Source organism: Somniosus microcephalus, chromosome 21 (assembly GCF_052327205.1).
Source record: "Somniosus microcephalus isolate GS21.2 chromosome 21, FLI_Smic_1.0, whole genome shotgun sequence".
In the NCBI taxonomy this organism is placed as follows: domain Eukaryota; kingdom Metazoa; phylum Chordata; class Chondrichthyes; order Squaliformes; family Somniosidae; genus Somniosus; species Somniosus microcephalus.
In genome coordinates, this window is record NC_141007.1 from 55,680,705 (window position 1) to 55,693,382 (window position 12,678).

At 41.6% G+C, this 12,678-nt stretch overlaps 1 protein-coding gene across 4 annotated transcripts in view; it reads right to left on the bottom strand.

The window, feature by feature from the left end:
- Nucleotides 1-12,678, bottom strand: part of LOC147102820 (platelet-derived growth factor subunit A-like) — a 98,528-nt gene that overhangs the window by 45,261 nt on the left and 40,589 nt on the right. For 2 of the 4 annotated variants that reach the window (XM_085963669.1, XM_085963671.1), the window contains exon 2: nt 11,079-11,253. In XM_085963669.1, the coding sequence (XP_085819795.1) occupies nt 11,079-11,253 (175 nt within the window). The remainder of the gene's footprint in view (nt 1-11,078; nt 11,254-12,678) is intronic. The other 2 variants (XM_085963670.1, XM_085963672.1) reach the window with 1 other exon arrangement.

A 12,678-nucleotide genomic window follows, 5' to 3' on the forward strand; every position in this document is an offset into this window, starting at 1 on the left:
GGGACTGGCCTGGAATGGTTCCATTCCTACCTATTTGAACTCAGCCAGGGTAGCTCCAGCAATGGCTTCTCTTCTCACTCCACACCAAGGATCTGTCCTGGCATTCGCTTCCTGATGTATATGCTGCCGCTTGAGGTCTGCATTCACATGTACACTGATGATACATAGGAACAGAAGTAGGCCATTCAGCCTCTTGAGCCTGTTCCACCATTTAATGAGATCGTGGCTGATCTATATCTTAACTCCGTCTAACCTGCCTTGGCTCCATATCATTTTATACCCTTGTCCACCAGTAAATCTATATGATCTCAGATTTAAAATTATTAATTGAGCTAGCATCTATTGCTTTTTGTGAGAGAGAGTTCTGCCCTTCTACCACCCATTGTGTGAAGAAGTGTTTCCTAACTTCTCTCCTGAATGGCCTGGCTCTGATTTTAAGGTGATGTCCCCTTGACCTAGACTCCCCCGCTACCAGAAAAAGTTTCTCTCCATCTACCCTATCAATTCCTTTCAAAATCTTAAAAACCTCAATCAAATCACCCCTTCTATATTCCAGGGAATACAAACCTAGTTTATGTAATCTCTCCTCATAATCTAACCCTTGGAGCCCTGGTAACATTCTGGTGAATTTGCGCTGTATTCCTTCCAAGGACAATATAGTTTTTCTAATGTGCGGTGCTGAGAACTGTACACAATACTCCAGCTGTGGTCGAACCAGGGCTTTGTGTAGCTGTAGCAAACCCATTACAACAGTGACGACGCTTTCAGCTAAACATCAGGAAGACTTTAAGTGCCCATTTGTCCCATTTAACCGTCTTTAACACCCCCCCAGCCCCCGCAATGTAAAGTCCATTCTCTTGCTCCTGACTGCATCGCTTTTCCCAGCCATGCCCTCGGGAGCTGGAGTATACCATTCGCCCCAAGCTGAGTTTGAACTGAATATGACATGATTTCTCTATTTATCTGTGTACAAGAGTTTTTATTTCGCCATTTGTTAACATTAGCCGGTTTGTCTTTTCTTTCTTTAAATCTTAATGAATACCTAAACCTTTACAATACCCTGAAAGTGAACTTTCGAATGAAAGTTTAGACATTACAGTAACTTCTGGAGTACAAGTCACACTTTCGTTCATGCTGTTACATTCCCTAAACACTGGGACATGATATATGCATGTGTGATATACATACCTAATATGGGTTCACCAGATTTTACGGTTCTTAAGATTGTTAATTGATGTGCTGACTTCCCTCTCCCTCATTTTCCAAGCGAGTAAACGATTCAAACTAGGAATAGGTCATTTTGGGACTAATATCAGAAAGTTCTTCATATATGGCGTGGTCAACACTTGGATGGAGTTCTGGGTAAAGTGATGCAGGTGAAAACCCTGGAATCATTTAAGAAACAATGGGGGGAACATTTTGTCTGGGCCCATTACCCAAACCGAGAAGCCTGAGACTCAATTTCAGCCTCTGGGTTAACATTTTATGCACGAGCTGCTGGCGCTTGACTTGCTCGCCACAGGCAGCGGCCTGAATAGGAGGGGTGTTGGAGCAGGCAACGGGGAGGAGCGATAATGATAACTTTGGAGTCACGGGGCGTATTCTTGCTTCTCCTGGCTCCACAGAAAGGTTTTTTAAAAATGTTGTTTAAAATAAAAACGTAATCTTTTGTTGGCGGCCGCTGCTTAGGTGGCAGTAGCCACTTAAGAATCTTGAGTGGCGCAGGCTCGGTGTCTGCCCCCTTCTTTGCTGTCCAAGTACTGTGAGGGGACCTAAAGTAAACATTAGGCCGCTCATCTACATATTTAAGGGACCCAACACCTGACGGGCCCCTGAAAAATGACTCCACTAAACTTTGGGTCAGATGTTTGTCAGGATTCTTTGCAGTGCCAAAGGTGGGCCTCACTGCACTTGTTTTGTGTCTGTGAAATGGGTACAATGAGGTCCAATTCTACCCCAATGAGATGCAGCAACGGAAGGCGTGCAAGGTTGTTCTAGATCGCTGAATTACGATGGGCCAAATGGCCTCCCTCATCTGTAAGTATCTTATAAACGTGGGGTTCTTATTTTAATGAATCGGATCAAACGTAATGCCGCTTTCTTTGGCTTGGAGCTGAAAATCTGGTTGTGATTTCAGTTTGTTACATAAGTTTAGTCTGGTGGCTTGACCGAACTTTAATCACTTAAGCAGGGCTCAACTTTACTTAGGAAGGAGACAGCAGTGAAGGACTGTGAGCAGAAGAGCATTGAAAGCTAAGAGGTTCAGCGGGTCACTGCTTTGTTACATTCATCCATATATGTTAGTTGAGCACATGTCAGGCTAGCCAAAGTGGGTCTCAAGTACCAGGAAAAAGAATGATAGCCCGCACGGCAGTGATTTTGGGCAGAATGATTACATTCATTGAGCACATTCAAATTATATTTTAATAACAATAACTTTGGGGCTTTAAGTATACGATATCCCTCTATGGTTTCTTTAGGCTCTATTGTAAGGTGGAAACAGAAAACAACAGATCTTTACAATTTTAAGCCACAGCCATATAAAACTCCCTATAAAACTCTTTCACTGGCTTAGAAGTAAAAGAAACTGCTCAACCTGTACTTTTAAAAAATTTTGATAATGAAAATAGCAACAGCACAGAAAAAAATCTGCCACGAGTTATGTTTATGTTCTCATAAAAACTATATGGTGGCACTTGCGTTTTGAAGCAAACATTAAGAGCCTTTTCAGACAACAGAAACATTTTAATGAAACAAATTGAGAATACTTGACTCTAGTGATGTTTTTAATTAAAGCCGACGTTACAGAGACCAAACCAGTAGCACTGGTTATTCTCAGCAGAATCCACCTGTCACTTTTGAGATGGGTTTTGTCAGTTCGTTGCCTGGCCACTATTTCGAATCATGCCTGACTGAAGAGGCAAGTTTCCACTCGGGAGGGAAAACCGGCATTACGACGTCCACAGGTCCTGTTGGCAGCATGGGAGATTATGGAGTGGCCATGGTGGCGTCGATGGAAATATCCCGGCCTCCCAGCCAAAGGGAGCCAGCCCCGTGGAAGCAGGAGGCCTAATGAGTGATAATATTGGAAAAGTAGGAGAAGGGAGGGGCCGTGTCAGTCGTTTTGCAGGTGTGAACTGCAGACATAAGAACATAAGAAATAGGAGCAGGAATAGACCACGTGGCCCCTCGAGCCTGCTCCGCCATTCAATAAGATCATGGCTGATCTTGGGCTCAAAGCCACTTCCCTGCCCGCTCCCCATAACCCTTCACTCCCTTATCTTGTAAAAATCTGTCTATCTCCACCTTAAATGTATTTAATGGCCCAGCCTCCACAGCTCGCTGGGGCAGAGAATTCCACAGATTTATGACCCTCTGAGAGAAGAAATTCCTCCTCATCACAGTTCTAAAAGGTCGCCCCTTTATTCTGAAACTATGCCCCTGCGTTCTAGATTTCACATCCTCTCTGCATCTGCCTTGTCGAGCCCCCTCAGTATCTTATATGTTTCAATAAGATCACCTCTCATTCTTCTAAATTCCAATGAGTATAGGCCCAACCTGCTCAACCTATCTTCATAAGTCAACCCCCTCATCTCAGGAATCAACCATGTGAATCGTCTCTGAACTGCCTCCAATGCAAGTATATCTTTCCTTAAATAAGGAGGCCAAAACTGTACGCAGTACTCCAGGTGTGGTCTCACCAACACCCTGTACAGTTGTAGCAGGACTTCCCTGCTTTTACACTCCAACAACCCCCTTGCAATAAAGGCCAACATTCCATTTGCCTTTTTGATTACTTGCTGCACCTGCATGCTAACTTTTTGTGTTTCATGCACAAGGACTGGCTTATCTGGCAGAGGGTCTCCTGTGGTGACCCGGAAAGACCCTGCTGCAGTGCAGCTTAATGGCGTGGTGACCTCGATGGCAACAGGAAGAGCTGTACAAGGCCTAGGGGCCGTCCATGTAGCTCGACCACTACATCGCCGGTGAAAGCATAAGCGGGAGTGCAGCACAGCAAAATTAGGCTTCAGCAAAAAGGAAGCACTAGGAAACAAAAAAAAGTGTGCAAGATGTTCATTGCAGAAATAATGAAATGCTTCCCAGCGCAAAAGTTGAAATTCTAAATGCAGCCTCCAAAGCTACAACCTCCCTTTAAGAAGCATTACTAAGCAGGCCTCACCTGCTCAGTCGTCTTGCGCAGAGCTTCTATGGGTGAGATGAACGCTGTGATTCACGTGGGACCTATGTGACATAATTTCCGCATGGTAATGAGGCCCGTGAATGCTGGTAGCACAGCCTCACTTTCAAGCCCCAAAAACACTAGATCTAAAATCCGGTGTGCTCAAATCAGGCATGCAAGGTCACGTACCCAATTCCTGAACCACCAGCATGACCTCAGGAAATTTACCCCAGTGTGTTTTGTATGTTAGCTAATTGCAACCTTGTTTACTTGCTTTGTTCAATCAATGGTCAAATCAAATCAGGAGTCTGGGATGCCCTTACATATTAAAAAATTTTAGTTGTGAAGAGTTCAACTCACCATATTATCATTTACTCTGTAAGACTATTTGCTTGTCGCCTTGCTTGACTGGAGATAGCTGAGAGGTCAGTTTTATGTCTTTGAACCCCACCGTGACCAACGGCTGTATTTGTTTGAGGAAACACCATTTTGATTCACTTTTTTTGGGAATGGTTGAAAGACTTGAGCTCAAGTAACCCAGTTATCCCAGCGAAGGGAAATCCCATGGGAGTCTGTGAGGAAGGGGGTTGATTGGCAGATCCTTGCCCAGGCAGAATGATAACTTGGGGCCATCTTTCCCAGTTCTATCTTTTATCACTGCAACATAGCTCATGTAGCGGTGCTGATTTGTAATGACCTATGCTGCTCTTCTCAGAGTTCCATAGATCATTACAAATCAGCACATTCAAGAGTTACACCATGGCTGCCAGTCCAGGTATAGTATTATTGGTAGAGTTAGCACAACATCATGTCTTTTGGGCGGGCGGGGGGGGAGGGGGGCGGTTTGCTCAACGAGGAAATATAAGTTAACATTTCTGTAAAAATTGTGTAAACTGCTGTGCGCCAATGATGTAAAATAGTTTTACTGTTAAATCATCAGTGAGTATAACTCTGAATGTGTTAAATCGAGTGGCTGCCGAAAAATATAGTGGTCTCACATGATTCAGGGAATCTGCAAGAAAGCCTGACCAGCAGGATGAAGGCCTTTTCTCATTCTGACTCCAGCCACTACAAGCAGTAGCCATTATGAAACAATTCTGACACCATCTTTGATACAAATCGCTCAACAGCATTTGCAATAAAACTGTAACGGTTTCAAAAGGTGCATATTTTGTTACAATAAAAGGCTTTAGTGTATCTTTAAAAGTTTTTAAACAGATTTTTACTGTTTAATATGTGAGGGCATCTGGTGTACAGATGATGAACATTGAGTGTGAGAGAGCTTCACTGTATACAGAGCAGTCTCCGTTAAAGGACAGCTATATTAATTTGATATGCCCCCTAGTCCTAGAATCCCCAACCAGCGGAAAGAGTTTCTCTCTATCTACCCTATCTGTTCTCCTTAATATCTTGAAAACTTCGATCAGATCACCCCTTAACCTTCTAAATTCTAGGGAATACAACCCTAATTTGTGTAATCTCTCCTCGTAACTTAACCCTTGAAGTCCGGGTATCATTCTGGTAAACTTACGCTGCACTCCCTCCAAGGCCAATATATCCTTCCTAAGGTGTGGTGCCCAGAACTGCTCACAGTACTCCAGATGTGGTCTAACCAGGGTTTTGTATAGCTGCAGCATAACTTCTACCCCCTTGTATTCTAGTCCTCTAGCTATAAAGGCCAGCATCCCATTAGCCTTTTTGATTATTTTCTGTATCTGTTCATGACATTTTAATGGTCGATGTACCTGGGCCCCCAAGTCCCTTTGCCCATTCACTTAATCTGTCGATATCCCTTTGTAATTTTATGCTTCCATCTACACTGCCTACAAATTTACCTATCTTTGTGTCATTGGCAAATCTGGATATATGACTTTCTATGCCATCATCTAAGACATTAATAAATGCTGTGAATAGTTGAGGCCCCAACACAGATCCCTACGGGACACCACTAGTCACATCCTGCCAATTTGAGTACTTACCCATTATCCCTACTGCCTGTCTCCTGCCGCTCAGCCAATTTCCTAACCAGGTCAATAATTTGCCCTCAATTCCTTAGTTAACAGTCTCTTATGTGGGACTTTATCAAATGCCTTCTGGAAGTCCGTATAAATAGATATTCCCCTATCCACTACTTTAGTCACCTCTTCAAAAAATTCAATCAGATTTGTCAGGCATGACCTACCTTTCACAAATCTATGCTGGCTCGCTCTCTGATCAACGGAAAATTTTTGAGGTGTTCAGTCACCCTATCCTTAATGATAGACTGTAGCAATTTCCCGACAGCAGATGTTAGACTAACTGGTCTATAATTCCCTGGTTTCCCTCTCTCACTTTTTTAAATAGCAGAGTGACTTGTGCAATTTTCCAATCTAAAGGAACGGTTCATATGAATAATGTCATAGGCATGAGTGGTCTGCATATGTTTTTCTCACAAGACAGTAAAAATTACAGTTTCAGTAGCTTATTATTGAGTTTTCTAATTCTGCCGCAAGTTTTTGGAAGGGTTCTGGAGAGGTGAAATTAGAGTGAATCTAAAGTATTTTTCGTATTGCATAGTGGTTTTTTTTTGGGGTGTGCTATTGTCTGAAGAGATCAGAAGCATCATTAGTGCGTGGAAAGATGTTAAGTGATGTTCATGTGAAGAATCCTGTATGTGTGCATCTCTGTCTATGTGGGTAGTGGAATAACCGTCAGCTGAGCCGTGGTATCTGTGGTCTTCTGTAGGAATGTGGATTGAGGAATGAGAAAGGGGCCTGTAAAGGTGGGGGAGGAGTGAACAGTCTATTGGGTTAGAGATTTGAGGCAACTTTTATGGCAATGAAGACGACACAGCAGAACTATTATTTAACAGTAAATAAAAACAGTGAGCTAAAAAAGCTGTTCAACCGAAATCAACACAGTTTCCATCTAAAACTGTGGAAATGATATTTTTACCCATCTTGAATATGCTGTAACAATAACAGCAAAACTAGAGCTCGCTCACATTAAACACTAAGGGAACAAATCTTACAGTATTTACAAAGTATTTGTCCAGAAGCCCATCAAATTTGCAGCAACCTTCATTGTGTTGATTGTGAAAGGGTTTTCATGTTTGTGTCTTACTTGCTGGTTGACGGCAGAAAGTTTATTCAATATCTAAATTGTCTTCATAAAGAGCAGCTTTGATATGGGTTCAGAATGCTGGTGTAATTTGATGATTAATGCTTTGGGCGGGACGAGTTGCTGTTACGAGAGGGTTATTGAAACTATTGAGTCTTCCGTAGGAGTTCATGCTCTGCAAGTTTTTATATCTGGCTTCTTAAGTGATTTGGTTTGTAGGTACTTCTACATCCTTCAGATCTGTACTAGAAAAATGAAAAATTTAAAAACAATGCAGAATCTTAACTCCCTCTGTAATATCTCCATCACACATGGAACTTCTCAGGCCTACTCCAGAAGGACAAACAGAGCAGATAGTTGTATCGTGTCTTAAACCGATGCAAAATCACATTGCCCTCTATTTAAACCCTTTTAAATGTATTATAATGATTAAATTAAGGTCTTGCATCTGGGCAGAGATCTGTTGCGAGTTATCACCCCGATTACCTGACTCCAGCACCTCAGGCAACAGCAATCAGAAAACTTACCTTACCAAGTAATTACATTGGTTTAAATGTCTCAGTAACCTAGAAAAGAAATATCCTGATCTGGGTTCATGACCTATATCTACTTTTAGTTGCGAGGGTAAGGTGTGTGCAGATTTTTGCAAAGAATAGACATTCCAATGCGTTGATCCCAAAACCAAAGGTGACTATAATTTCCCACTCTATTAGCAGTTTCTCTGGAGTGTTGTGGAGTTTTTCACTAATAATATTAGCAAAGAGAGAAAAATCTATTCCATTTGTGCAGAATCCCTCTTCAGTGATATTATGAATTTCCATTCCAGTGACACCATGCTGTCACTGGAACAAAAGTTAATAATAATCTACTTATGCGTAACATCTGCTCCCAGGCAATCTTTAACTATGAGTTTTAAACACAGAAAAATTAAACAAGGGGCAAGTGAGAGCCACTATCAACCAAAATTACACCAGTATTTCTTTTTTACAATATTGAGGATTATGTGGCAATTCAATAAATACATTTGCACATTAATAGTAGCAAAGCTGACAACTTGGTAGGTCTTGAATCTGTTGAGATGTTTCTAATCAATATTGTTTTAAACAATCTCAATGCCAGGATTTAAGAATAAATGATTCACCTCTTTTTACAGATAGCTTACATTAGCGGATACATTTATAGTTAGTACAATAAGAGGCTATAGTTACTGGTATATCTATAGAATAAAAAGTTTTGGATTTGGTATGTATGTGTCCATAGTGTCACAGCTCTAAAAGGTGCCACAAGTCTCAAAGGTGTTGCATATCTGTATCACAATCAATCATGACTGGCATAAATAACCTCCATCTGTTACGTTAACCATGCTGATTGACTCAATATATCAAATATATTCAAGAAGGAGTTACATATATTTCTTAAGGCAAAGGGGATCAAGGGATATGGGGAGAAAGCAGGGACAGGGTACTGAATTTGGATGATCAGCCATGATCGCATTGAATGACGAAACAGGCTCGAGGGGCCGAATGGCCTACTCCTGCTCCTATCTTCTATGTTTCTATATGCCATTGACTAAATTCAAACCAATCAAAAGCCAGTTCTATTCCATGAACAGGTAGAATAGTTACAAATCTATAACCAGCAACCAGCACAAAAGCAAACAATCAAATTGCTCATTTTATTTTCCAAAGCTTCTATTCATGAGCCAGCAAGTAAAGAAAGAACAAACTTGTATTTATATAGCACCTTTCACAACCTCAGGACGCCCCAAAGCGCTTTACAACCAATGAAGTACTTTGGAAGTGCAGTCACTGTTGTAATGTAGGATCACAAAACTGACCACTTAATGTTTATCATCTGAAATTTTGTTTTCATGCATCATGTACCCTCCCTTGTTTAACAGTAAATCCCTCAAACAATATTTTTTCAAATCCTGTGCATGGCCATCTGTAAAGTTAATGTCTGATTGAAATGCTTACAAAAAGTTCAACACTGGCCTTTCCTTTCTTCTTAGATCTGAGTTCTGCTCTATTATCAAACTTGGTTCTTTATCTGGGGCAGGGAATTATAACCCCTATTGACATTTCCATCTGTGTGTGTGAAAGAAATGAATCAAGAGAATTGTAGTTTCACCTTCTCCTGTGGAACTACAATACCCAGAATACACTTTGATAACCCACATCACATGACAACTAGACAAAAAATTACAAATAATTGTCATATGCAAGTAGCAAAAGAAGTACATCAAAAACTACAAATTTGTTTTCAGTGTTCTATACAAAGTTCCTGCTCCAGTTGACAAATTATGTGTGCATGACAGCAATGCTTCATGTTCTATTGTATAATGGACATTCATGGCATGCATAGAAAGTACTTTAAAGCAATGTGATGCGGATGTAATACATGCACAGTACACTGCATTAAAAGGATTCTCTTCCCTTGGTTGACCTGGTAAAATCATTAACCTTCTTTCAGCATTGTTCCCAGGTGCATCATATGGTGCTCATGGCATTCACAACAGTTGCCACCTAATGCCATCGTGCTTGAGCAATTCACGTGAGGGGTTCTGTAGTGCTCTTTTCTGAAGATGGCCGCCCCCCCCACCCCCCCACCCACCCCCCACTCTCCAAGCTGACTAACTTTCTGCAGAAGAATTTCAATAGCCTTATTCGAGAACCAGGAATTTTTCAGCCAACTACACCCTTCACAGACATTGCAAACCAAAGAACCGTACTGCATTCACAACAGGGAAACCACAGCTCTCCATGGATGCTGCCTGGCCTGCTGAGTATTTCCAGCATTTTCTGTTGTTATTTCAGATTTCCAGCATCCACAGTATTTTGCTATTGTATTAGGGAAACCACAGCGCCTGCCTCTTATCTGCTTGGAAACCTTTACATTCTGGGGCAGCACCAGATTCCTCAACCAGCAACAGACGAGCTCCCAACCACTGGCAATTTCAAAGCCAGGAGTTCGCCTACGTTATGCTAATTAAGTTCACCACCAAAATACATGTGGGGTCAGTGCACCAAATGTCCTGCGGCATTCTTTTCACGCCAGCCAACCTGTGGTCGAGTGTTTTCCACACCCGAAAATTTATGTTTAGATGCCATTAAGTGGCAGTGACTTATTTGTACTCAGTTCTGAGCAACTCATCCACTATAAAATGGACTGAGAATATTGAGACTGTTTGGCAACAGGTTCTCAGCTGATCTGTCAGGTTAAATTCAAGTTTCACTCCCACAAATAAAAGATGGTATTCTCTTCTATTATACCACCAGAACACCTCTTGGAAATTTTCTGTCAGCACTATGCTTTCAGATGGATTACATCACATCGAATTACATAGAATTTTACAACACAGAAACAAGCCATTTGGCCCAACGGGCTGGTGTTTATCCTCCACACGAGACTCCTCCCACCTTACTTAATCTCACCCTATCAACATATCCTCTTATTCCTTTCTCCCTCAAGTACTTATTTAGTACTGAAATGCACCTCTGCTATTCGCCTCAATCACTCCATGTGATAGCAAGTTCCACATTCTCACTCCTGTAAAGAAATTACTCCTGAATTCCTTATTGGATTTATTAGTAACTATCTTATATACATATATACATATGTATATATATATATGGCCTCTAGTTTTGGACACCCCCACAAGTGGAAACATCTTCTCTACGTCTACTCTATCGAACCCTTTCATAATTTTAAAGACCTCTATCAAGTCACCTCTCAATCTTCTCTTTTCTAAAGAAAAGAGCCCCAGCCAGTTCAGACTTTCTTGATAGTTATACCCTACCAGTTCTGGAATCATCCTTGTAAATCCTTGGTAATATTTCTGTAGGCCACTGACCTTCGGCCTCAATACCCAGGAGGTCTTCCAGATCATTGATACTTCTGATGTCTGCTTGAGCAATCATCCTCAGGACATCCTCTGGGAGACCTTCCTCTGCGTTCATGCTTTTTGGCATTTGCTGTTAGAGAGACACAACACAGTTATGAATGCAAAGGGAAATAAATATTAAATATGGAGTAAGCAATATAGATTGTTCGCTGAGTCTCAATGATACCCAAAGTTAATATTGAGAGAGCGCGAGAGAGAGAGATGGACAAAAAGGGAGGGGGAGAGTGAGAGAAAGAGGGTACTCCATATCATTTTCAAACAAATGATATCCAAGAAAAAGAAGTAATGAGCAGATAGTTTGACTACCTACACGTCAACATCAGTGAAACTGATTTACACTACGAACATACGATAATGATGGACAGGAAAAGACCAGCTGGTCCATTGAGTCTGCCCATACATAAGAACATAAGAATTAGGAGCAGGAGTAGGCCATATGCCCCCTCGAGCCTGCCCTGCCATTCAATAAGATCATGGCTGATCTTCTACCTCATCTCCACTTTCCTGCCCTATCTCCATATCCCTTGATTCCTCTGGAGTCCAAAAATATATTGATCTCAGCCTTGAATATACTCAACGACTGAGCATCCACAACACTTTGGGGCAGAGAATTCCAAAGATTCATAACCCTCTGAGTGAAGAAATTCCTCCTCATCTCAGTCTTAAAAGGCCAGCCCCTTATCCTGAGATTATGCCCCCTAGTTCTAGACAATCCAGCCAGGGGAAACAACCTCTCAGCATCTACCCTGTCAATCCCCTTCAGAATCTTGTATGTTTCAATGAGATCACCTCTCATTCTTCTAAACTCCAGAGAGTATCGGCCCAATCTACACAATCTCTTCTCATAGGACAACCCTCTCATCCCAGGAATCAATCTAGAGATCCTTCGTTGCATCGCTTCTAAGTCAAGTATATCATTCCTTAAATAAGGAGACCAAAACTGTGCACAGTACTCCAGGTGTGATCTCACATGAGCCCTGTACAACTGTAGCAAGACTTCCTTACTCTCGTACTCCAACCCTCTAGCAATAAAGACCAACATGCCATTTGCCTTCCTAATTGTTTGCTGTACACCTAAATCTCTCTGAACATTTAATAGTTTCTCACCATTTAAATAATATTCTGTTTTTCTGTTCTTCCGAACAAAGTGAATAACCTCACATTTCCCCATGTTATACTCCATCTGCCACCTTATTGCCCACTCACTTAACCTGTCTATATCCCTTTGCAGGCTCTTTGCGTCCTCCTCACATCTTACTTTTCTGCCTAGCTTTGTATCATCAGCAAATGTGGATACATTGCACTCGGTCCCTTCATCCACGTCATTAACATAGATTGTAAATAGAGCCCCAAGCACCGATCCTTGCAGCACCCCACTAGTTACAGTCATGTTGCAACTAAGCATCATGAACCCCAATGCTCCCCATCCATCAGCAGCCATGTAATACCTGGGAGGGAAAAAAACATTCTGGGAAATTCCTCTAGATGATCAAAA